Source organism: Vanessa tameamea, chromosome 8, assembly GCF_037043105.1.
Source record: "Vanessa tameamea isolate UH-Manoa-2023 chromosome 8, ilVanTame1 primary haplotype, whole genome shotgun sequence".
Classification (NCBI taxonomy): domain Eukaryota; kingdom Metazoa; phylum Arthropoda; class Insecta; order Lepidoptera; family Nymphalidae; genus Vanessa; species Vanessa tameamea.
Genome location: NC_087316.1, coordinates 13,231,685 through 13,258,821, shown reverse-complemented (window position 1 = coordinate 13,258,821; position 27,137 = coordinate 13,231,685). Strand labels below are relative to the sequence as shown.

The following is a 27,137-nucleotide window of genomic DNA, read 5'->3' as shown; positions in this document are numbered from 1 at the left end:
CTGCGAACAAAAGCAAATATAAATCAAATTTAATGTTTAGCTTGATCGCAAAATTTTTACTTTTTTTTGGGAAATAATTTTCATACCTACACTGATTTACCGATCCCTTGACCGATTTGGCCACGATGTGACGGCCGATCTCATTCAAGCCGTAATACTAAAGTATCTGCGCAAACTCAGGGGAGTGCACTCTGTAATTTATAACGATATTTGGTGGTTTATGCAGATAAAGAAACAAATGTAGATTTCAAAAAATTTATTAATTTCCGAACAACAGTTTAGAATAGTTTTTGCCAAGTTAATGGCACATTTTAGCACTAGACACGTGTAAAAACTTACACTAATACTAATCGTAACTTTGTACATGGCCACTGCAAAAATATTGTAACTACTTGATGATATACAAAACATTTATTTACAATTCTAACAGAATACGTAATTTATTATAAAACAGATAAGTGTATAGCATTTTTTTCAATTATTTATTTATGAACATTTTGCAAAGTAGGTTGTACTCAACTATGATTTGTAAATTAAATAAAAAAAAAAGTGTGATTGAGTCAAAATTAAAGAAGAGTACGATTTTTGTTAGTACCAACAATCAAAGTATAATTTGTAAAGTGCATTCTTTTTTAATTTCAACAATGTACGAACAAAAAATTAAACTAAAACGATGAAACGGAAATAATTAAAGTAAAATCCTTTACACTGGAATCTATTTCATTTGTTGATAATTTTTTCTTTCCTTTAAAAAATTAGGTTCTTATGAGATGTCTATTCACACCTTGTACAGGTTATATCCAAATAAATGAGGACAATAATTCCTTTGCAACATAACAGAGCCCACAATCATTCTCTGTGTATTGATATTTACAAATTACAATAAATCCAACTTAGACTATAGCAGGGGCATAAATTATAAATACAGCAAATTTTATTTTAGTCAAAAAGACTATACAGCACGACTCTTGAAATGTAGACAGTTTAGAACATAATTCTGACTTGCACGTAGGACCCATTTTAATTTAATTAAAACATAAAGCATCATATACTTTTGCAAGTTTAATTCCATGAGAGCAAAACCCAAAACATTATATTATATCTAATATACAGTTTATTGAAGGCTAAAATAATACTAAATTGCACTATGTTTTAATAATAAATATCTACATAATTATATTTGTAAACGTAAAAGTCGACTCAACCAAAACATAACTATTGGTTTTAATATATACAGTGTGTTAAGAATAATGGTAAATATTTATAACCTTCTTTGGTTTGATCTAAGAAATGTACTCCATTCATGTAAAAGAAAAGCTCTGTTAAATTTTTAACAGAGTTTTAAATATTTTTTAGTGATTTCACAAGTCACTGTACCTTTGGAAACAGGCTGTCAAATAGTAATATATGTGATTTAAAAAGATCAAAAATATTTTCTTTTTAATGTGGAGTGTTCAGGAAAACTTAACAAAATATTTCCTTTTTTTTTAACTAGATTCATTTTTTTTTTCAAGAGAATATCAGCGTGGCTATCACGGAACACTATCAGTATAAACGGAAATGTAGTTTACAACAATTAAAACAGGTAATTTTAGGACAATTTGATGTCACAATATGTTGTAGTTTGTATCAGAGTTCCCCGACTGCCCCACTTATTGTATACAATCACAACCTCAAACCTTGAATTAATTTTTGCATTTTGTGCTAGATTAGAAGGCTCACTTAAGCGAAGGAAGAGCTAATATTATACAGCCTAATATGATAATATTGTCAAAGAAATTGACTCCTATATTTTTATTAAAAAAATGTTTTCAATTGAATAAAATATAATTTATCTAAATAGCGATTGATACAAAAATACGTTTTCTATACCACTTTTCAACAGAGTTTTTAAACAACTTTACATTTAATTTTATATGAAACAAGGATGACATTAATCGATGAAATATATTATTTTATTATTGCAACTGTAAATTACATTTATATCCTAACACAATTTCATAAAAATAACCTTCGATTCTATTCTTATTATGACAGTCAAAAATAAGTGACTCAAAAGTTCTTATATAATCTGTACAAATAACGAGAACTTATATAGATAGAAAACATTAATGACCATGGGCCTCATAAGCCCTAGTTTCTACCATGTACTGCGCACGTTATATACACTTAAGTGTAGTGTAAGTGTTATTTATAATTTACAATTTACACATTTAGTTAAAGTCCATGATTTACAAAATCCACAAATAGAACTTGAGTCCATAACTTTGTACACAATATACATCTATCCATATAGACTACACTAATTACACTCATAAGCACTGTATAGTACCACTCTTATCACGATCTAAAATCGAAAACGTCATAATAATTCACAATGACCGATCGGAAGAGTGCAAGTAAAGGCACAGCACAATATGATATGTCATGAGACATGTCGACGACTAAACGAGCACGGTGAGCGCGTGCGCGAGGGCCAGCGATCACGAGAGCGAGTTGCGCAGGTGTCGCACGGTCGCGTACACCTTGACGGCGGGCCCGAGGCGCAGGCGCAGGCACTGCACCAGCTCCTCGCACGACGCCATGACCAGCTCGGTGCCCGACAGCCGCGCCGCCGCCGCCGCCGCGCCCACCGTCGCGCCCGCTATCCGCGACAGCAGGGCCGCCACCTCCTTCTGTTACGTTAATGGCCTTGTTAATAATATTATTAAATAACGCATATCATGTACAAGAATAATACATAAATTATTAATAGTAAACATTTTAAACTATGTGAATATGATCTATATATAAAGATATAGGTAAAATAGATTTGAGATCATGTACATCTATATTTTCATTACCTATTGATTATTTAAAACACGTCTAATCATGTGAGTGCCAACTCTCGTACCTGCGTCCACAAGCCGGGGTCCGGCGACAGCGCGAGGTCGGCCATGTGTCTCGCAATGAGCGCGCGCGGCGCGTGCGGCGCCTGGTGCGCCAGCGCGAACATGCGGTGGCTGGGCGAGTGGTGCGCGGGCGACTGGTGCGCGGGCGACTGGTGCGGGGGCGAGCGGTGCGCGGACGACTGGTGCGGGGGCGAGTGGTGCGCGGGCGACTGGTGCGGGGGCGAGCGGTGCGCGGACGTGTCGCGACGGGAGAAGGACCGCAGCGCGCGGTTGTCCTCGCTCCCGCTGCCACGCCAGCGCTTCCCGCCGCTGCTCGATAAGGATTCGTCATCCGATACCTAAACGACGAATGGTCACAATATACTATCGCAATTCGTTCGTTAAAAAGTCATTAATTCCTTCCATTTATTTAGAGAGAGAGAATACGTACTGGTTCGTTTTTAGCGACTTCCTCGACTCTTTTGTGCTTCGGAGGCCGTCCTCGCTGCGGTCTGCGAAACGATTTAAAAATGTATTAGCATAAAATAATAATTAATAAAAATAAATCGTCACTATGCGACACTCACTTCTCCTTGGGCGCATCACTATTAGGCGTACTGGTAGAAATAGATTTCGGCTTACTCTGTGCCCTGCAAAACGTTAAATTTGAAAGTTTAGCACACAAGTCCAGCGGAGCGTCAACGGGGGGATCGCGGCTCGGGCGCACCTGAGCGGCAGCAGCGCGTGCGCGGCGGGCCCGGGCGCCAGGCGGTCGGGCAGCGGCGGCGGCTCGGCGGGGCGGTAGGGGCAGGCGGAGGCGGCGCCGTGCTGCTTGTGCGCGCCGCCGCGCGCCGAGCCCAGCCCGCGGCAGCCGCCCACGCCGCACGGGCCCAGGATGCGCAGCTCCTCCGCCGCTGCAGTCACATACGTTACTTCAAAATTACAATTTCAATTATGAGAATATATTAAATAATGTATGTATAATGTACACCACTTGAACTTGCACCCCTCGTACTTGTCTCACTCTATAGCTCATTTTTAACATTGCATTGAGTATATTAATTTGTGGCAACTCTTATTGAATATTATTTATGGTAGGAGGTAGTTTTGATGTGCAACTAGGTCTTTAATTATATTCATGATACATTTTGATACACTAATACGCTTTTTAAACAAAAACAATTATAATTAACAGTACTAAATGAATAACTAATATGCGCGTAGTATTTACTTGGAACAATTTCATATTAAATATTCTAAAGATATAACAAGATATGACACTAAATTACACATGAATGTAAATAATTCAAAGGAAATTAAAAACACATTTTTACCTATTATGCTCAGAGCATGGGTTTTCCCAATTACAGGTACTATTATATATGTAGATGCATTTTATTTATTAAGTAAATTTCCTTAAGGCTTTAAAGAGTATACATTAGACATTTGTTTTTGAATTAATAATGAATTTGAAAATTGTTAAAACTGCTATAAATCTATTAATAAATGTCATATCTTTAAGGTAACCTAACCTATAATACTAATTTGACATGCACTACACATATTAATATATAATAAATCAAACATTTTACACGATGTTTGATTTATTTGTGCACTATGCTCGTTTATTTTTTTATCTAAATAGGTACACTAAAAAGAAAATAAAAAGTTATTTCTTGAAGTCTGCCTATTGTTATTGTTAATGCCTATCTTCGCCGCCGTGAAAGTTAAAATGGAGCTCAGGTGTCGGGTACCCCTATGTCCTTTTTGTACCCGTGACACCGTGTAAGCAAATATGAAATTTGCTGATTATGATGATAATCGGTGGAGCAGTTAAGACGTGAAAGCATAACGAACAAACTCACTTTTGCATTTATAGTATAAGTGAGGACGGGATTAAGACATTATAAGCTTCAGACTCTTGACAAAACTCCTTTCTTTTAATAAACTATAAAATACAAAAATTGACAGCAATGGCTTGCTACTTACTGAGTGGCGGTTCGAGTGGATGTCCGGTCTTGAGGCACCAGCCCACGGGGTGTATGTCGGGCGAGTCGTCGTCCAGCCAGCACGCCAGCTCCTCGGGCCACCCGTCGAACGACACGCGCACCTGGTGGCCCTTCACCGCGCTTATCGTCGCCACTCTTATTAGGAACGGTACCTGGAAATTCAATTGATTATTGTGATAAGATTAATGTCGTTAAACATTCGCATTCTATATCTAAACATTTTTAAGTATGAAGTACACTTTTTTTTAATTCGTCCAATATACTTATTTATTTGTTACTTGACAAAAACATTAACTTTTTTTCGTAGAAAGCTCGATTCAACGTATAAAATAGTTTCATTGATAAAATGCACCTTATTATGCGGTGATAAAGTTGAAAATAGCTTACCCTACGGTCCACGACTTCTAACTTCATCCCGGGCTTGAAGCCGATCGGCGGGCGCGTTTTGAACGCCCGCGGGGGCGCCGCGCTCGACATCGTCTCCGCCAGGTAGCCCTCCCACGAGAACGTGTCTGGGTCTTTGTAATCTGTGAACAGGTGAAAAATTGTAATGGATTACTATAGTGATATTACAATTGAAAATCGTAAAGTCTTATGTTAAATTAGTACAAGTTTTACAAATATCGACGGCGGCGGATCTTAAGTAGCCAACTAACCTTTTACATAATGTACCTTGATGATGTAACTTTACGAAACTTCAAATAAAGATGTACGTGCAACACATGACACAGGCTTGAGACAGAACCCGATCGAAGCGGATGCCGTGAGAAACGTGAGTTTTGATATATGTTCGGATATTTTGTTCGCATTCCAGGCGTCGTTAAATCGACTAAGTAATGGGTACAGCGCGATAACATTGTTTAATGTAATTATAATGGTCACTAATGACAATGCTTTTGTATCATTCATTTCATACGCGGAATTTTCATTATTTACTTGTACATTCGAATGCATTGTTTGTATAACGTCACGTTCACTTTATTTATTTGTTGTGCAGAAAATCTCGTAACGCGTATATTTAACGGACGAGCAGTGAGATGCAGATAATGTAATTTATCGATACTAGCTGTGTCCCTGGTGTTGTTTCGGTCATAGGCAGCGACGGCTACGTCTCAGGAATAAATTTACCTTATCTCAAATGTTAGGGTATCTTGCTGTAGCTAAAAGTCCAGTTTTTGTTCGCAGCGTTTAATTCGTTTCACCGGAGCAATTAAATACTAAACATATCCAAGTTCCTAATAACGAAATTGTCAAATGTCCATTAAAATTTCATCCGATTTGTAACATTCATAGTGGATTATATATTCCTATGTGTCTGATTAAAAACAAACATTTATCATTATATTAAATAATCGAAATACAAATATTATGATCCTCAAAATTTAAAATCGTCCTTTATTAAAGTCCCCATTAAAAAAAATACGACAAACTTCAAAGCTTATACGTGTTCGATTTTGTTATTGTAAGATCATTTTCTAATAATCATACTTTCATTTCGTTTTAAATAATTATAATTTTAAAGCTAAAATCAAAATACGTTATATGTACTCAATTAGATTGGTTTAAAATTTAAGAATCAGCTTTAAACCAAAATGGTGTAGTTGATACAAAGACGGACTTAATGCCAGAAGGGATTCTCTACCAGTCAACCTTTAGGCTAATTAAGAATACGCAATGGCGCTATCACAACTATTAAGACTATACGTTCTTTAATAATTATTACATAATTGAGTAAACGTATATTTGAAGAAAAGATAATTAAAATATATTTTTTAGTAAATTTGATTAATTGTTACTAATGTGTAATACTTCATAAATGATTGTCTATAAACATATTTTCCTTTGTCTATGCATATCACAGGAGTGAAGAAAAAACAAGTTTGAGTTTGAATTTGAATTGACGCGACATCATTGGTCGACATCTTGAATAATCTATGGTATTCATTATAAATTCATAAAATAATGCGTTTTATATACCGGCGAAGTTGTTACCGAAACTTTGGGAGTAAGATTAAAGTGGATACAAGTAGTGTAGAGTTTCATTAATATATAAATAAATACATATTAATTAAGAACTGTCTGACGAGCTACATTATGCAGAGGTATTAGCAAAGCGAATGGAAAATGTAAATCTAAAGTTTATCTGTACTCCTCCTTCATCGCAATCGGCTTTATGCTGCTCGTTGGTCTAATTTCGAGGATACATTGCAAAATAACGAGGTCCTGATTTAAATTGATCGGATCGGATCCGACGAATAGGCCTGGAGTAAGTAAGGTATCGGCGCGTCGGTAGACGCGTCAAGCATATAATTCATCCTTTCAATCACCATAAAAACATATAAGTTTGCAAATATTTGCACACACACGCCTGCATTTATGTCTTCGTGCACTTTTGTCACGTCTGATTTGACTGCCATGGCCGAAAAACGATAAATAAAAAACATGAATGGAAAGCTGGACAAATAGCTACTAAAAAAATAGATCGATATAATGTACGCCTATAAACATAATCAAACGCACGTTAATGTAATGTTTATGCACAGTAACTGGCGGGAAGGCAGAAATAAATATTTTAAACATAGTTTAAAATGTTACGTGATGAACGCAACGTACCAACTTTTAAGAAACGCCATATATCAAAGAACGATTCTGTCTTTAGCGTCTATAATATGAATATATTAAATATATCTAAAATATTAACATTACTAACCCTGAATTAAAATATTAACCTCATCAATATTACAAATTAAAAACAAAAAACTTTAAGAAACTAAAACCTTTTTTTAATAAACTTCATTTAAAAAAAACTAGTATGATATAATAATTAGAACGCAAGAAACTGGAATAATTATCATAAAATTACTCACAAAAGATCCGTGTCGTCCATCTTAACAATTTGGACACTCAAGATATAAACATAAGTAGTATTTATATAATGAAAATAGTCTATTAATAAAATACGAGAAAACAAGTTAAGAATTCAACTTTCTATACAATCAACGGCAGCGTTCGACTGAATACTGATAGCGAAGTCGATTCGTTCGTAAACAGCGACCGATGATTAAAATGCTTTTAATTTATTCGTATTGTGTGATACGAGATACGAGATACTGAACTACATATTTATAACTGCTGTATAACCAGGAAATTTGCAATTTAAGATCTTTCTATTGCCTTAGATATTTATTAAGCAGAGACTTTTGTAAATACGCATGTTTGATGACATTATGAATAAAACTAATAACGAAAAGAGCGAAAAGATGTTAATGTTGATTAGACGGTACAGAGATCTGTATTCTTTATTTTTATAAACTATGTTTACTATTTTATAAATACAACTTTCTTTACAGAAATATATAACAACGTATAACGGGATCAATACATAAAAAAAACGTTAAGTTTGTTAATACATTGCTTTTACACTTAATCACAAGTTTTGTACAAGCTTTGTACTTGTGCGTAGTAAACTTGAGATCAATGTGTCAAATAACTGTACGTGATACACTTTGTAAAAAAAATATGTTTTCTAATTTCTAAATGAACCGAGCGACATCTAAAGTTTGTAGCGTTATATGTAATATATTAGACATTTTCTCGGGCAGATTACGCATTGTTGGACATTGGGCTATAATGATTACTTAAATCGAAACGTGCGTTGTATCAAAATCGAGGCGACATTTATAACGGAACAAGTTTGAGTACGTCCTAAAATAAATTCTGCACAGAGCACGTGCGTCTGCACAAGGTTACCTACATACCGACATTACGTTATAATATAAATAAAAATGTAGAAGATACATACGTAATATTATAATTACAAGAGGTCTAGACGGCCCGATAGATTGAATAAATGCTTTTTAACCAAAATATGCATGGTCAAATCCTTGCCCCGATTGCCTTTTTAGGGTTCCCTACCCAAAAGGTAAAAAGGGGCCCTATTACTAAAACACCGATGTCCGTCCGTCTGTCACCAGGCTGTATCTCATTTCATCGTGTCATCTTACGAATTTTTTACAGATGATGTATTTCTCTTGCCATAACAACAAATACTCAAAATTGAATAAAATAAATATTTAAGTGAGGTTCCCATACAAAAAAAAAATTTTTTGCGGTTTTTATAGATAACGGTACGAAACGTGGCCGACTACGACGCGCACTTGGCCGATTTTTATGAATAAAGTTAACAACTAAAGCATTGTCTAACGTTCAAAATAATCACTTATGGAGTACTTACGGAGTAGCTAATTTAGTAGTAATATATTAATAAGAATACGAACAGTTATTTCACCAGGGTTTCTTTGTAGGGTGCATTCATTTTGTACGAGAAATAATGGTGATTAAATAAAATCCATGGCAGTAATACACGTTATTATAATACATATGCAGAAGAACTGTTACTCCGACGAAAGTGCATGTCCGACGTGCGTTTATTAGTAGCGAGTGGATCTGGTTTAGAAATTAATTCTATCTCTTTAATTTATACAAACTTGTATCCGTTATTATTTTGTAACAGTAATGTGACTGAGCACCTTGTTGGTTCTTTTGGATCGATTCAACATAAAAAGCTTGAATAATTTCTTCAGGCAAATAATATTTTTAATCTGCCCATATAAAACTTTTTTTTTTTTGTATTGAATACTAACACAAAGTCCGAATATCATAATCTTTGATATGAATATTTTTTATAGTAACCCATATATTTTAAATTAGAAAAATCTAATAGCAAATTTCAATTTATTCACAATTCACTTTTACTAGTCAAAGTAAAACCTGCTTACCTTGTAGTTATTTCAATTATATCACTAAAAGTTTTCAATACTTAACAGTTAAAGAATTAAAACGAAATGAATGGAATTTATCTAAAAGTATAAAGCTAATAAATATTTTCCCCAGTTTTAAACAGGCGACCTTCAGTGACGTAACAACGTTTTGTTATTAATATTCTTAATAATATACAAGAGCTTCCTCCGACAGAATAGTACAAGATACTTTACAAGACATTCCGAAAAAAAAAAAAAAATGTATATTATTGATATTGCTCTGTTTCACTTGCTCTAAATTTGTGTACATGATGCTACCTGCTTCGTTTGTCTATAGGTTATTCCAATCGAAGGAATAAAGGTAAACAAACCTCAGATTTACGTATTTCATGCAATTTGCTAATAGCTCGGCTATATTCTACACTACGAACAGTTCTTGATTAATATGTCTTTATTTATAATACAACACAATTCCACTTAACTACTCAGATAAACTTTAATTTTACTTCCAAAGATTCGATAACAGTATTTATAATTGATTGAATAGCATAAATTATTCAAGCTATCGACCAGTGATATCGCGTGTCAAATGTTGTTTGTTTAGTTTTTGTCCTATTGTAGTTGGAATATACTATTGAATTTTCTGTCGAAATGTTCTCAGTAGCTCAGTAGTAAAGTCTGAAGTTGGCAGTGAAAAAGTGAGAAGTGAGTTGAGAAAGGAGACCATCACAACATTTTGAATCCACATATAGCTTAATTAATTTAATTATTAAACATTATAGTACCCAAAAATAGCGAAGTAATTTATTCGGCTGTAGAACCTTAAAAAAATTATCCACACCGATTTATTCCAACTCGGCAATAAGTAGACATTTTGGTCTACTTGATCTTGTATATGTCAAAAAAGTAGTCCTAATACATAATTACAAAAAAAGTTTAATTATCTGCTGATTATTAAAATTAAATCACCTGTGAAATCTATTTTGTAGCTATCCAATATTACATAACTTACTGATCAATTTATTTATTTAGCCTACTAGAAACAGATTCATTTACATTGCTAAAACACATATTAGAGCTAACCAAAACTGGTTAAATTAACTGACTGCCTAAATAACAGCCAATTCAAAGTCTACTTTACTATGAAGCATTTTGTTGAAGGTGAGATATGTCTCTGTCCCACCTTAAAACTTAAACTACTGAATTAGCTAAAAACTGCACAATCCAGTGGACCATCGGTGTCGTAACTTTAAATGGAATAATTTCAATATTAATAATTCATTCACACATTTTTATTATTATTTAATATTATAAATACTTTATATAGTATAATAATTTTGACTACTTTTTTATTAATTTATTGAGTATACCGTACTTTTACTTGAGCAATAATCTCACTTCACATTCAGTATGCGTTTGATAACTAGTAAGTAAATTAACTTTAATGATCCAAAGTTGGGGGGGTTTATTGTATCACGCTGCTCACACACTGTGTCCAACGGGGTGGCTGTATTCAACTTGAATATATTAAACGAACCTTAAGACAGGTCGGAGGTCGAGTTTCGGTGCTGGCGGGCGCGGACAGATAGAAAACAGATTCGTCTTTAGATAAATGCGTAACCACTCTTCAATAGATTTATTGCCAAAAATCTAGAAAATATAGACTTGCACTACTTTAACCTGACTTCCGAATGGAGTACCGATCGCGTCTACGTCCCAGATCGATCAGTTCTTTACATATCATACTCACAGTTGGGCGGCGTGAGCGGCAGGCCGTGGTCCTCGGCCCAGCCCACGGGGTGCACGTAGGGCGACGACGGCTCCACCCAGTAGTCGTACACGTCGTCCCAGCTGTCGAACGTCACCAGCAGGCGCTGATCCAGCATGTCGGCCACGCTGGCCACGCACACCAGCTCGTTCTGCCGGTCCTCGGCCTCCAGCTTCATGCCCACGCGGAACCCGTTCGGCTTTATCATCTGCAACGTGACTTGTAGCTATAGATGTGCTTCAGGGTAATAGTGTTAGCAAGCTTCCTAACGATACTGATTGATTTGACTTCTGAATTACTTAAATTATTGTCGCTGGTACTCACCGCAGTGGTGATATGTTGAAACAGCTGCCTGGGCGCCGCAACTGCGCGCATTTGCTTCAGATAGAGGGGCCACGAAAACGAGGATGGATCGTACCCGGCCGGCGGCTTCAGGGGCCTCCCGTTCTTCTCGCACCAGCCCGGCGGGAAGATGTCTATGGAGTCCGCGTTCACCCAGAAGTCGTACATGTCCGGGTACTCGTCGAAGTGCAGCCGCATCCTGTAGCCCTGCACCTCCGCCACCGACACCACGCAGAACAGAGACGGGTGTTGCGGATCGATCGCTTCCATTCTCATCCCGACTTTGAAATTATTCTTACTGTAGGGAAACGGATCTCTGAACAGCTTCACGGGCGCCGCCTTCGCTTTGCACACGTCGAGGTAGCGCATCCACGAGAAGCCATTCTTGCCGCACATCCACGGGTACTTTTCGTTCTCGATCATATCTTCGCTCATTTTCATGAGCACCGCTTCCGATATTTGATTATCGTTGGAAATCGAATCGTAGTGCTTCGACGGAATTTTGTCGTCCTTATCTTGGAGTATGTCGGAGTCGGATATTTGCTTCCGCATCAGTAATTTCTTCATTTTGTTTCGTTTCTTTGCTAGTTCTGCTCTTTCTTTATCTTTCTTCTTCTGCGTCATCTTTTGAACTTCGCTCTGGCAGGTCAGACTGCAGATGTTCGGTGTGATGAACTCTGCCGCCATTCCGTGGCACCCGCAGCCGTCGCAGCGGTACAAATCTTCAGGAGAAGTGGGCTTTTTGTCCCTGTTTCTCTCAATACGCTGTTTAAGCGGAGTGTGGTACTTAGCTCCCGTGTTAGTCAAGACATTTTGATTCGAATTTTCTATAAGATCAATGAGACCAAATTCATTAGTTTGGAAATGGAGGTTGCTTCCTCGGAGTTGTGCAATTCCATTATTCCAAATAAGTCCTGGAGGGTCTTCTTCTAACTTTGAATTAATACTATCTTTCCCATTGACTTCGTCTTTCGTCGTACAGTTCTCTGCTTTGGGAAGGTAGATTAAATCGAGAGGCTTTATCTCCATTTTATCTTTATAATCTTCGGCATCAGAATCTCCCAAATTAACTTTTGCTTCTAAGTCTTTATCGAGTTTCTCATCACAGAACAAGGACGGCACCCGATGGTCGTCGTTGACGTCTCCATCGACGTGATCCTTCGATTTGTTCATAATTTTCGGTTGAGGTAAAGTTAATTTCAAGTTTTTGTTCGAAAGGTTCTCCGTACATAATGAAATACGGCGTTTTATATTAGCATTAGCAGTTTTTCTCTCACTATTATCAGAATTAGAGCGACGCAGTATTGCAGGAGCTGCAATTGTAACGGGACCCAAATCGTTTCTGTCAATAATGTTTCTATTAAGTAAACTTTTGCCTTTTTCCGGTATTGCCAGTGTGAAAGATTTCTCACGCGTCTGACCGCCTTCATCATCCGCTATCGACACAGTATAAATATCGTCATTCATTGACGCATTCGTTTCGGGTATCGACAGTGTATACTCCCCTTGCTCACCGGTGGGCTCGGCTCTCGATCCAGTTATCGATACTGCATAAGCCTTTTCACCTTTAGAATTATTTGTCATGCAAGTATCTTTCCCATTCATGACAACAATCTTGGCCAAGGGCGGCATTTCGGAAGCTTCCATAGGAGTCGTATCTCTCATAACAGTTATATTTCCTTGTGGATCGTTTTGAATCTGCCCATTAGCTATTTGAAGATTAATTATAGGTCCCTTGGACGCCATGGTAGCCGGTAAAGTTACCGGAACAATAAACTTGGTGTTCTGTATTTTTGGCATCATTGGAGTTAAATATAATTTTTGATTATTAGAATTCACATTCGTTTGATTGCTTGATATGAGTATAGATTGATTCTCTGTAATATTTTTTGTGTTAGGTTTTTTAACAGAACTTAAATATGCAATAGCCTGTTTGCCCGGAGCGCCCGGAGCGCCAGGAGCGATGCTGACGGGCACCATCATCTTGTCGTTTGTTTTTGGCTTTTGAATTACAATGGGTTGTGTCGTGTTGGCCGGCGCGAGTATCGACGACTTATTTTGTCCCGGTAGTTTGGGCGCTATGTTCGGTTTTGGCGAAACATTCGATATTAAATGTATGTTTGAATTGCTTGTTATCTGAAACATAAAACTACGTTAAACAAGCTAAGAACTGTGATATTATTAAATTGGATATAAGATAAATAAGTTAATATATTAAATATATAATATATTCATAAGTTGAGATGCGAAGAGGACCATATAAACTTATAAAATTAAACACATAGTTAAAAACAGAAATAGATGATATTGAAAGATGTGTAAAATGTGTTTTTACTAAATAACATCTACAATAAAAATCAATATTGAAAATATGATTCTGTAAACACCCATTCTTCCTCCTTCCTAATCCTTCTCATCAAAGGAAGAGAAAGTTTCAGTCCGGCAAGGGTATATAATTTTCTTTAATAGTCATACTTAAGATTTTAACCAGACTATTTGTAAATAAAGTCATTTCTATCTAATGTCGCACAGTGTCAGCACTTTAATAACTAATAGATCAATATACCTACAAAAATAGATCAAACTGGACTCCTGGGCCTTTTAGGTCAAGGCTTGAAGATATTAAATTTACTTTATGAGGATTTAAAAGATAGGCTAAAACAGAATAGTTTTTTAATTCTATTATTTGTTAAATTAAATCTTTCACTTCACTTCATTATCTTATTAAAATGACCATAAGGTTTGGTTTATTAACCTAGTATTGGTTAATAAAAAAAAGAAGAAGACCTGAAAACAAAATGGTGCATCGACTTTAGAAATTCACCATTTAATTTTTTTTATTTCCATCTCTAGTGTTAACTAGAAAGTAAAGAAATTGTATCAATATGAATTGTGTCTTACTTAATATGTTTTCACTTTTTATACATTAATGTTATAATTTATTTTTTATCTATTAATTTCTTCCTTAATAATTCAATATTAGAACTAAATTTACTATTCAATATTTTACCCTATTTGAAAAGTTTTTCATATCTCTGTTCTAAAATATGAAATATATATGTTACTAATTTGAATAAATAGATGTTTATTAAAAATTAAACTTGACATTAAATCTTGTTAATATAGAATAAAATTATAATTTTTAAAGAATTTTAAAGACATTCATGAAAATAATATTTTAAATATAAAATATATGAAATATTCTGTAATGACATATTCTTGTTAAAAGATACTCTAACTTTTAACATTTCAATTTTATAAAATATCTTAAAACCAAATGCAATAACACAGATAATGTCACAAGCATAAGTGTTGGCCCCATTAGCCATGCACTCAAACATAGATAACTGTCAAGTTAATATATAAATATAAAAATGTTATGTAAAAGATTTAAATACTTACAGGTCTTCTAACTATAATCTGAGGTGGATTGCCACTGGTACTGGCCTGACTAATGACTTCAGTACTAGATACTGGTTTCAGTCCTGTCGGAGTCTGTATATACACCACATGGGGCATGCTTCTGGGTGCGCCTCGTAATTGTACTCCAGTATTTCCAGCATTTGGCAGAGCCAGTTGAATAGGATTATTTGATGAGTTTGGTATTTGCATCACAGTTGAATTTGATCCAACTTGTACTTGAGACATAGATGCGGCATTGCTCATTTTAACAGAATCTGTGAGTTGAAGTTGAGTGGAGCTGGACATGTTCATGTCTATACTACCATCTATATTTGTAGCTCGGGGATTCGAGCCCATGTGCAAATGAATTATTGAATTGTGGAGTGGCTGCGTGGGTGTTTGTAAGAGTGGCATAGACGGTAGAGTTGGAAGTTGAATATTCTGATTTGCAGATGGAATTTGCAAGGGAACATTAATAGTATCCCCGGCAGGCAACTGCACAGGGACACTAGTGGTACCAGAGACTTGCAGAGGAAGACTTACTGGAGCTATCTGTAATGGCATACCACTTGATGTACCTGACAACTGAACTGGGACATTAATATTGGATGTGGAACCAGGTATTTGAACCGGAACATGAACAGTGGACAACTGTAGTGGATATGGTGAATTGTTTGCGTGAATTTTTACAGGAGCAATAGAATGAGTAACTAAATTGTGAGTAATAGGCATAGAGCTCTGCGGCGCCTGCACTGAGGACACGATCATACTGCTCGATATTGGCGCCTGAAAAATGGTAAACAATGACATTTAAGACAATTACTCTGCCCCTAATGTATTATTAGAATATTATAACTCACGCGCAACGTATTCAATAGCACATTATGCTGCGAGTTGCCCTGAGATAGATTACTACTCGCGGAAGTGCTGGTTGCCTTTAATAATCTTTTTTTCAAAATTTCTGTTTTCGGGTCATCAAAGTTTTGAAGTGAATTACACTGCTGTCTCTCCATTTCTCGTTAACAAAAACGTAAGCGACACCATTACAGATGTTTAATTATCTTTTACAATTCATTATTGGTGACCTGTAACGCATATAAAAATAAAAAATTGTAAAGTAAAAATCGTATAGACGCACTACTCTTTAATGTTTTCCATTTAGTTGTAAAGTTATTAAAATTAAATTTTAAATATCGATATCAGATTTTAAATTTATTTCGGGATTTATTATGAAGAAAGAAAATATTACATTTTTCTTTCGCGAGTATCGCACTCTATCAATTGTGCAGCTACTTTTGCAGATCCACAACCTTTTAAAAAGAAAAGTTCTTGAAACACTAAAACATTAATTTATCGCTTACCTTTCGTTGTTTTAACAAATAAAGCATTTTCACGACTTTTATTATGGATAATATTCTATCATTATCGTAGTGAAAACCATTAAAGAAAAATAAATTATATTCAGCAAAGCGACGAATTTTACCTGCCTACACAACTGGTAATAATTCTGACAACATAGCCAAAATGTACTTGCATTCGTTATGTTGGTACTTTCGAATTTTCCAACCAATCATCTTCAAGCATTCCTATGACGAAGCTTTCGCGCCCGATTATTCAGCTAAAAAAATTGGGCCGATATAAGTACAATTGTAAATATATATTTTATGTATTCACAACTGAAACATTTCACTCTGATAACAAAAATGTTTTTTATTAATTCTATTTAGAAGTTTTAAATATTTTAGATTGACAATTAAAGGATCTTAAGGCTCATAATTTTGATAAAAAATTTACTCAATTAAAATATTTTTGTTTAAATTAGTCTAAGTCATTACGTAACTCATTTCATATACAATTTTTTTTTCCCCTATAGAAACTATTATAAGATTTTTTATAATATTCCAATATTAACTGTGTGAGTCTTTATTATATTTTTGTAAAATAAACTATTACCAAGATTAACTCATGTATGCGCATATTATAGTTATAGCTGTGTAAAATGGTCGGAAATAGCGGAAGTAGATCATAAACAAGTTTACAATATTATCTTCCCGCGACGAGTTTCCGTTACGAAAGTTACTGGATACATTTACCAAAATAAAAAGTTACAAAAGTTTTTCATTATAATAAACGTAACTATTTAGTGATAAGCAAGTGGTGTTTTGTATATATACTTAAATCGAATTCTATAAAAATCCAATTAATATTTGAGAAAAATTTAAAAGTATCTTATTTTTACAAACTAGTTTGATTGAACTAAATAAAAGCTACTTTAAAATAATAATAAAGATTATTTTTAGATGAATTTAATTCTTAAAACTATTGACTTTTAAAATAAAGGGAAGCAGATAGAACATGCGTAGCGATTTATATAAAAGCTTTAAAAACTAAAAAAATATGACAGTGATATTGGGCGATTAAAACATTATATTTAATCTATATTCATGGAATTTCAATTTTCAATAACAAAACAAATGTCAAATGATAATTTCGCATGATTTTCCGACTAATAAGTTCATAATAATTTACTGACTTATTGTTATTTATTTTCAAGTTATGTTTTCTATATATATGAGGGTATAAGTAACAAGAAAAAGTAATTTGGTATTAGTTTTAAGGTGAGTTTTTATGTATTTATTTATCAATATAATTGCTGCAGTGGCTTACTTTGCATGGTAAGTAATTGCTTCAAGTACGACTTATAATTTTGCAATGTATTGACGCTTGTGAAGAAAAATTAATATTTATTTATGTTTTAAATGTGAATCTTGTATCGTTTATCTAGAACATTCCACCGTCACAACATGTCGAATGTTTAGTTGATTAAATAATATTTTACAAAGTTCTATTTGTGTAAATTTAAATATTAATTTCATAAAATATAACTATACTTTTTGTTATTACACAGGAAATACGCATGCTGTCATCCCTAAGGATATATTATTTTTAAAAGTTTAATGGGTATACAACCATAATCACTAATCACATTAGAGACTTGATGTTTAATTCTACTATCTATTAACATTATAAATACCTGTAATAATGATAATACCATCTTGTAACATACCATGTATCCAATGGAACTTGTCTTTCTAACTCAAAAGTGAATCATATATCAACAAATTTGGATTTTTTTTTTTCATTTTAAAGTGTGCACTTCCCATTTGGTGCAATTGAAATTTGAAGGAGTAATACCACTGCTTTTTTCTAATAATTTTATATATCATTTATAATCTTTATTCTCAGAGTAATATTAGTAGTCAGTTTTTATTATTTTAATTTTATATTACTTATAATGCAGATGGAACTTAAATTGCTTAATTTTAGCTTAGATATCCACATATCCTCCCCTGATTGACACAATAGTTTTGCTATACATTCTTTTCATAATATTGTATCAGAGCTTAAATAAATATGTGTAGTGTAAAATTCACTACATTTATACTACATAGATTCAATATGTTTAGATTTTAAACAAGTTAATGAAAAACTTACATCAAATTTATGTGATGAAAATTATTATTTATTGTTCTTCTTGATTAAATGTACTTTTATATAAAATAAGTAAAGAAGTAGCCTGTATATGTTCCACTTTAAATACAAGATGAATTATAAATACAAATTAAGCACTTCGTAGCATTTTTTATGGGTTTGAACTTGCATTCTTTGTTTAAGATTCACTGTTCATCCAATGGACTTGGCTCAACTTGTATTATTTTAATAAGTATTGCTGTTGTTTTATGTTTATAAAGGGTTTATTTGTGTTTCATCTCATGTTTATCGATGGAAAATATCCGTCATACTTTTTTTTTTCTTATATAGACTTTTAATTAATTTTGTTATAATTTAATGAATTATGCATATGAGATATTGCATATTTATTAATTTTAAACAGTAGTTACAAACCATTATTGAAAATTTCTTGTAGTATATAAAAATTAACAATTTATTAACTTAGTTACTACCTGAGTAAAGTTGTTTAATATTATTGATGTTGTTTGTTGTGCTTTAGCAATAAGAGTGCTGATGTAGATGAGCAACATGAGTAGCCAGCACCAGTACATGTCGGTGAACAGCTCCTCCAGCTCAAGGGTTGGAGACATAGAACACATAAGTATGTTATTTCTTTCATAATAAACTATTGGATTCACATAGCATGTTCAGATTAGATAAGACTTCATATGCAATTGAATTAAGAAAATATATATCAAAGTACTGTTTTGATTGAATGGAAAATAAATAAAATTATTACTATTATTGCATTACATTATTTGATTTCAAATTGGCCCAGTGACTAAGACATTAATGTTATAAAATATATTAAAGGTCAAATAAATATAAATAAAAATAAAGCAAAATCAAATTCAAATAATTATTTAACATAGAAAGCAATATCTTTTTATTGTCAAAGTCCTACCACTAGTTCGAAAAGAAAAATTTTGAGAAGAACGGGCGAAAGAAAGGGTTTTTTTGTTCTATGTGTATTTTCACAATAATAAATGATATATGTTTGAAATGGCAGGAAATATAATTGTTAATATTCTTAAATATTTGCTCATTTGTCATCAGGTCACTTGTCTGAGCATATAGGTTCATTGTGCCTCTCGTCAGAGTACTCAGACGTGACACTCATCGTGGAAGGGCAACGTATACCTGCCCACAAAGTCATCCTCGCTGCCAGCAGTGATTACTTCCGAGCTCTTTTGTATGGAGGCATGCGAGAAGCTAATCAGGTATTATTATTAAAATTATAATTTTTGCATTTTCAGAAATATAATTTCTGAGGAATATTTTGTAAATGCCGCAATAGTCAAATCTTAAATAGTGGGTGTTTCCTAATTACAGGCAGAAGTTGAGTTACAGGCACCTTTGCTGGCTTTCAAAGCTTTACTGCGCTATGTTTATTCTGGTAAGATTTCCTGTTTGATTAAAATTTCGATATTTTTTTTTTGGTCTAAAAATGACATTTTGTCGTTATTATTTAAAGTAAACAATAACAGACCACGAACTACTACTATTGAGAAATTTGAATTAACTCCACCTCGCTCAAGCTCTTTTAGTGTATGTATATTCCAATGACAGGACTAGTAAAACCGACATTCAGGAATAGGCTATTTGACAATGCGAAAAATAAAGTGTCAATTATTGTAATCAGTATATATTATGAGTTTAAAAATAGTTATTTATCAACGAAAGTTGAAAATAATAATGAATTTATTCAAAAATCCATAAATACAAATTGATTTTTTTAAGCGTTCGTCACGTGGCACAAAACGCTCCTGATTGGTCGGGTTTATGATGACGTCATTTGCTTGTTAACCTCGTTTGCCTACTGTATGTGGATTATATGTGCCCCAGATTACAATTCAGGCAAATGACGTCACCGACCCCATTGCAGCGCCATATTGTCAAAGTAGCGTTTTCGCGCGCTATTTAAATATGGAATTTTTAATTTTATATTTTTCAGCGAATATGTACTAGAATTACAATAAAAAAACAACGTTTACTGGGTTACAACCTCTACTAAATAATATAAAATAGATTTTAAAAATTAGTCAAATAGCCTATTATATTAATATGTTAGGTCAAAGTTTATTTATCTTTATTCCTTCTGGTGTTACAATCGGCTATATTTGCATACATGAAAGTTTTCGTACAGTATTTTATTTCTGAGTTTAGTAAACACGATAAAATGTATGAAAACAAACGAGTAATTATTTCAGATCTATTCGCTCAAGAGGACTCGCCACTTAATGTTAAAGTATTATTGGTATGTGTACGAGTGAATGACGCTCGTACTTAAAATATGTCTTAGTGTGCGTAAAAGATTACTAAAGATAAAACAAAAAATTTATGATATTTTTAAGTTTATTTTATTCAAAGTTAATTATGTAACGTGGAGGGGCGCGTCTTTGTGAGTGATTAGATTTATAACGGTAATCGTCATACAGGTCATATGGGCTTGTCGCTGCTGAGAGAGGACACGGTGCTGGACATGCTGGGACTCGCTCACCAGTTCAACTTCCAGGAGTTGGAGGCAGCGATATCAGATTACTTGAGGCAGATTCTGGCGCTGAAGAATGTGTGCGCCCTCCTCGACGCCGCTCGGTAAAACAATATAATTCGGTTTTATCAAATTCAGCTTGCCACCTGATCCTTTCGGCCTTCACCACTCACGAGGCTGAGACCCAGTCCATTAGCTCCTTCCAATGCTTTGCTGGATATGTGTGGATGATCTGTCTCAGCCATTGTAGCTATTCTAGAATATTAAGTCATCCACTGAAAATCTTATTCGTTAACTTGTAAGATTATTTAACTGATTAAATGCATATTTTTAAAGTACATTTTTGTATTATCTTATTTCTCTATGATTTCTTTCGACAGTTAATTATAATGAGTGTATTAAATTTGATATTATATTTTCTTATCCCAGGTTGTATGGGCTGGACGCCTTGATGGACTACTGCTACAATTTCTTGGACAGAAATGCCACTGAGATACTTCAACATGACACCTTTCTACAGCTGTCCGTTGTAAGTATACAACATATATTTAACTTTTTAAATTTCACTATATTAATTTTATACTTAGAAAATGATATGATTTTTTTTCATTTATTTGTTTAGGAAGCACTGCAAGGTCTGCTAGAGCGAGATTCATTCTTCGCACCGGAAGTGGACATCTTCAAGGCCGTTTGTAATTGGTTCAATGCCAACCAGCAGTGGGTCAAATCTGAAAGTGGAATGGCTCAAGTGGTATTTATTATTTTAATATTTCAGTGTGACAGCTCCCACCAACAAAATTTACCAAATAATTTTAAATAAAAATAAATCTTTGCTTCAACCTGCATTGGTATGAATTAAACTTTGATAATACAGTACTTTTTAATGTATTACCTTCCACATATTTGTAGACAAAAGCACAAACATTTACACAATTTGAACAAAGGAATTTTAGTTTGGTTGAGTTCAGTCAATGCATGAAACTATTATACCGTGGAAAGTGCCATATAATTATCTTTCACTTTAATAAAATATTTGTCAAACCATAAATCTCTGCTGCAAATCGCGAGCATAAATCCACACTGACGAGTAAGTAACGACGTGGCGTGGGTCGGCGACGCCACCACGCGAGTCTCTGTACCACGAGAACGGATTGGATCTATTTTTTTATATTATAAGGTTGCCTAACCGGATGGTGATATGGTTCCACTCCACCTGATCGTAAGTGGTAGTGGAGTCCAAACGTGAACGGCCAGTACAGTACGAGGAGAATGAATTGCAGTAGTCGCTGTGCCGGTCCGCGAGATGTCTCTTCGCGCCTCGTTTGAAGGAACCCAGGTCATAGGAGGAGCGCGGACTATGCCTATATTTATAATATTAGTATTATTTATTTCGCTCGGTCAACCACTTGATCTCTTTATAATTTTAGATTTTTATTTCCAGGAGAAGATCCTCAAATGTGTCCGTCTAACCCTGATGAGCTTGGAGGAGCTGTTGACGGTCGTCCGGCCCTTCTCGCTCGTGACGCCCGACATGTTGCTGGACGCCATACAGGAGAAAACGCAGACCAAGAGCACGGAGCTCAGACACAGGGGGCTTCTATGTGAGTCAAGTTTTTGTATATTCCTGACGTAGGAAAAATAAGCTACAATAGCGCTCGTTCGACCAGGCTGCTTGTCAAATTCAACTTTAGTGAGAAGGACCTCATACCTTCGTGGGTCTGTATGGTGAGGCGTGTCCGCAGTGCCCGAGGAGAACGTGGCGACGGCCAAGCGCGGCGCGCGCGTGATCGCGGGCGACATGCGCTCGGCGCTGCTGGACGGCGACACGGACAACTACGACATGGAGCGCGGCTACACGCGCCACACCATCTCCGACGCGCCCGACAACCCGGGCATCGTCGTGCGCCTCGCCACCACCACCATCGTCAACCACCTGCGCCTGCTGCTGTGGGACCGCGACAACCGCTCCTACGCCTACTACGTCGAGGTGTCCGTCGACCAGAAGGACTGGGTGCGCGTGATCGACCACAGCGACTACTTCTGCCGCTCCTGGCAGAACCTCTACTTCGAGCCGCGCGTCGTGCAGTACATCAAGATCGTCGGCACCAGCAACACCGTCAACAAGGTACCGCTCGCGCCGCTCCGCCGACAGTGTGGAGTGCCACGGCTCACGGGTGCGGTCGCTCGGCAGGTGTTCCACGCGGTGTCGCTGGAGGCGCTGCACAGCGCGCGCGTGCCGCCGCTGTGCGACGGGCTGGTGCGGCCCGCGCACAACGTGGCCACGCTCGACCTGTCCGCCGTCGTCATCGAGGGCATCAGGTACGCCGGCCCGGGCCTCGCGTCGCCGCGCCCGGCCGCTCACTTGGAAACCGAGACAGATTTGAATCGATTTCTTTTCTACGCAACTCTCCGTATCTGCTCTGACGCTGTTGGCTTTGATCTGCTCCCCCAGTCGTTCGCGCAACGCCCTGCTGAACGGCGACACGGAGCACTACGACTGGGAGCAGGGCTACACGTGCCACCAGCTGGGCTCGGGCGCCATCGTGGTGCAGCTCGCGCAGCCCTACATGCTGTCGTCGCTGCGCATGCTGCTGTGGGACTGCGACTACCGCCACTACTCCTACTACGTCGAGGTCTCGCTCAACTACTGGAACTGGGACATGGTGGCTGACCGCACGCGAGATGCCTGCCGGTGACGTGACATTTCTGAATATTATTTGTTTTAAAAACATATACTATCCAGAAGGGCCCTAAGAGTACCACATATCTATATATAATAAAAAACATTATATATTGACTGTAAATATAAATAGCTGATTGAACTTCGCTAATCGGACCAATTTAGAAACATGTAAAGAAATTTGTGAAATATTATTTTTAATGTTATTTCATATGTATGTCAGAAGTAAGTTTAGTGTCTCAATATTGAATAAAAAATAATAATATGAACTCGTATTATATTTGTTTAGATCGTGGCAAGTGATCTACTTCCCGCCGCGGCCCGTCTCCATCATCCGCATCGTGGGCACCAACAACTCCGTGAACGAAGTAAGTGATTGCATCTATACTCTATTCCAATGGGAATAGGAAAGAACCAAAACAAACCGTACTTTTCAATATCACAAGTGTTTTGTTGTGTTGTTGATAAGTCCGGTTTATGATTGACTACAAACACCACGGGCAGGTGAGGTTGGCTTGGGGCGCTAAGGTGTAGTTTGCGCCCCCTTACATCCCTGAATAAATTTATACAGATAAAAAATATATTATTATTTATTTGGTTATAATATGGATTATAATATAGAAATATAATATATAATATAGAAAGATAGATAATGTTCGATAAAAATGTTATTATTTTATATAGTAAGGTAATTCATTTTAAAGAAATAAAAAATCTTAAAATATAGATCAGTTTTATGCAAAGCAACACTTAATTTATAGTTTTGAAAATAATACAAAAGTAAGATATTATTCGGAATTATCAAAAGTTTTTTTCTTACGACCTGGCTTTGTTTAAGCGAACTGTAATTGCAACCGATTCAGTATTTACGATCTTTTGCTTTTGCCTACTGACTTTTGATTTGCCATCAACACGGACTACGCTGATTGAACATTACTTTTTCGGTTTGAAGATACTATGATATATAAAATAAGATGTTATTTTTAATTACATTTTGCTTTTTTTTTCAAAAAATTTAATTCTAAGAAATGTATTTCAAGGTCAAAGTCGTTTTAGATATAAGATACAGTAAGAGTTTCTTTGAAAGATATATAAAAATGTATATATTCAAAACCTTAGTATTATACAATACCTCATATGTCTTGAAAATGCCACTTCATTATTGAAACATACAATGTTTCTTTTTATTAATGAGAAATTCTGAGTGTGTTACTATGACTTATCACTGAAAATAACTACCTCTTTATAAGTTAATAAGGCTATTTGCGGAATACCACGATCCAAATCAAAACTAACGACCTAATTTTTATTTAAGCCTAAAAATGCTGCTATCTAAAAATTTTAATATGTACCTTTCCTGCAATTTATATAAAATTTATTTCAAAAATTACATAAAACCAATAATCGTTCCTTAGTATTCTTTACCCATTCACTCAATAATTTTCTCCTCACCAGTGTAACTAAAATGTTATGTCAATTCAAGGACAAAGTTGTTTATTTACCTTCTTTCCTATTCCCTTTGGAATAGAGTATAGTAGCATTAATTCGCTAAGTAATGGAGCTATTTAACTGATGAGCCAATTCTTAACAGGTGTTCCACCTGGTGCACCTGGAGTGCCCGGCGCAGGTGGAGGAGGCGCGCGAAGATCCGGCAGCTAAGAAGCAGCGACCCTCCCGCGACAGGGACTCGCGACGCAGCCCCGCCGACGGTGAGATGCGAATAATTTACATTGAAACATTTTAACTAAATATTTCAATAAAAAGAGTAAATATTTACTTTTCTTACTAACCAACCAATAATTTCATGAGAAGGTATCTTAATTACTATTTAAAAAAAAATCATAAACTTATTTTTTCTAACCGATGTTTCAATTGCAATAAAGTTAGACCATTGATATGAATGTTACGACAACTAGAGGTCGGCAACGCGGACGCGCGGCGCTCGCCGAGCCCGCCGGGCGCGCCCAGCCCCCCCAGCCCCCCTGCGGACGGCCCGGCGGGCGACGCGACCCCCCGGCCCGCGCTGCCCCCCGCCGAGACCGCCACCGAGGCCGAGGAGGGCTACGACGACTGAACACCGTAGCGGGAGCTCAGCATGCTCGTGTACTGCTGCCGGCATGTCTGGCCGTGTTTCAAGTGAGCGTGTGAGCGTGACGAGCCTCGACTGTAGTGCCCCTCGGTGACGATCGGAAACGATACGAATTGGTAATCTATCGCGAGTTTAAAACTCATACGAATATCGTTGCTATCGATGCTATACAGATGTAAAAACGTATTTTGTGCAATTAGCACTAGTAGAAGCTATGATTAGTATTTTTAGCAATACTGTGGATGCTATAAATATTAATGTTATTAGATAGTAATAGAGTATGTACCATTTATACTATCTGTGGTTTGATCAGTAGTGATAATATTTGCAATTTCGAGAAATACCATTCGACATAATAATCAAAATTATAGACTTAATAATCTATTGCCATGCAGAACTAGTGCATTAGTATCATTAGTAGCATTTGTATCCTATTAGCGTCCAATTTATTAGCGTATGTCCCTAGATCGTACATATCATATAAGCTCATTAATGAAATCATACAAAATTCTATATTAGAAGTAATATATATGTACTAGCCACTACCTTATTATGAGAAGCTTATAAATGGTTACCAATGCATGTTGCAAACATAATCAACCACAACTTAAATAAATATGTACATATGAAAAAATCATATAATAATTCGTGTTGTTATTAAATAATTCTATGATCATGTCACATCAAAAAAAAAATACATGAAAAAATTAAGAATTTAAAGCGATTATGTACAAAACGTACACTTTTGTCATGTAAGTATTAAATACTATATTGTTATATCCATTGTAATATGAGCTTTGTAGAACATTGCTTACCACAGGTTATATACGATTACAGGTGCACAACAAATGTATGTAAATCGTTTTTATAACTAAATCAATGTAAAAAGGTTTATAATATCACAATATATTCTGATAATAATAATTTAATTTAAATTATTTTTTTAAACTTGTCATGACTGTAAGTTTGACAAAAACACATTTATATTATATAAATATATATAATATGTATGTATATATATTACAGTATTGGATATAAAGGTCCCATACTGACTGTAATGTAAATTTCAAATTAGTTGTTATCAATGTCAAAATTAAACATAGTCAAATATTACAAGCCTTTAATAAATGATGTAAATTATTATTACATGTTGAAGTATTATTTAAAGATAGGCTATATGATTTAGTGAGTTATATATAAATGAACCAATGAA

The 27,137-nt window shown here is 35.4% G+C and overlaps 2 protein-coding genes across 3 annotated transcripts; one reads left to right on the top strand and one right to left on the bottom strand.

Moving 5' to 3' along the window:
- Positions 1–241: 241 nt before the first annotated feature.
- On the bottom strand, positions 242–16,672 carry LOC113404723 (uncharacterized). Its single transcript, XM_064215509.1, has 12 exons — positions 16,513–16,672; positions 16,012–16,236; positions 15,152–15,937; positions 11,732–13,885; positions 11,390–11,615; positions 5,267–5,406; positions 4,860–5,031; positions 3,598–3,784; positions 3,458–3,520; positions 3,322–3,382; positions 2,894–3,229; positions 242–2,675 (listed from the first exon to the last, which is right to left on the bottom strand). Exons 2-12 carry the CDS (start codon positions 16,162–16,164, stop codon positions 2,484–2,486), a joined length of 4,470 nt encoding a protein of 1,489 aa, XP_064071579.1. The 5' UTR covers positions 16,165–16,236; positions 16,513–16,672; the 3' UTR covers positions 242–2,483.
- An 874-nt stretch (positions 16,673–17,546) lies between these two features.
- On the top strand, positions 17,547–26,293 carry LOC113404797 (BTB/POZ domain-containing protein 9). Of its 2 annotated transcripts, none has more exons than XM_026645837.2 (14): positions 17,547–17,826; positions 19,164–19,265; positions 19,721–19,884; positions 19,997–20,060; positions 21,103–21,259; positions 21,585–21,684; positions 21,778–21,906; positions 22,597–22,756; positions 22,898–23,280; positions 23,347–23,474; positions 23,608–23,847; positions 24,125–24,203; positions 25,427–25,544; positions 25,752–26,293. In XM_026645837.2, exons 2-14 carry the CDS (start codon positions 19,184–19,186, stop codon positions 25,907–25,909), a joined length of 1,962 nt encoding a protein of 653 aa, XP_026501622.1. In that variant the 5' UTR covers positions 17,547–17,826; positions 19,164–19,183; the 3' UTR covers positions 25,910–26,293. The 2 variants fall into 2 exon arrangements, with proteins under 2 accessions (XP_026501622.1, XP_064071664.1); XM_064215594.1 differs by having other exon boundaries at positions 17,548–17,769; positions 25,752–26,292.
- Positions 26,294–27,137: the final 844 nt, after the last annotated feature.

What these genes read in the sequence shown, in the direction of transcription:
- LOC113404723 (XM_064215509.1), bottom strand. Translation starts at nt 16,164, where the DNA reads ATGGAGAGACAGCAGTGTAATTCACTTCAAAACTTTGATGACCCGAAA. An exon ending in GCCGCTCACGCCGCCCAACT is followed by an intron (nt 5,407 to 11,389) that starts GTGAGTATGATA and finishes ACCTGTTCACAG; the next exon opens with ATTACAAAGACCCAGACACG. An exon ending in CACGCGCTGCTGCCGCTCAG is followed by an intron (nt 3,521 to 3,597) that starts GTGCGCCCGAGC and finishes AACGTTTTGCAG; the next exon opens with GGCACAGAGTAAGCCGAAAT.
- LOC113404797 (XM_026645837.2), top strand. Translation starts at nt 19,184, where the DNA reads ATGAGCAACATGAGTAGCCAGCACCAGTACATGTCGGTGAACAGCTCC. An exon ending in GCCCTCCTCGACGCCGCTCG is followed by an intron (nt 21,260 to 21,584) that starts GTAAAACAATAT and finishes TTCTTATCCCAG; the next exon opens with GTTGTATGGGCTGGACGCCT. An exon ending in CAGACACAGGGGGCTTCTAT is followed by an intron (nt 22,757 to 22,897) that starts GTGAGTCAAGTT and finishes GCGTGTCCGCAG; the next exon opens with TGCCCGAGGAGAACGTGGCG.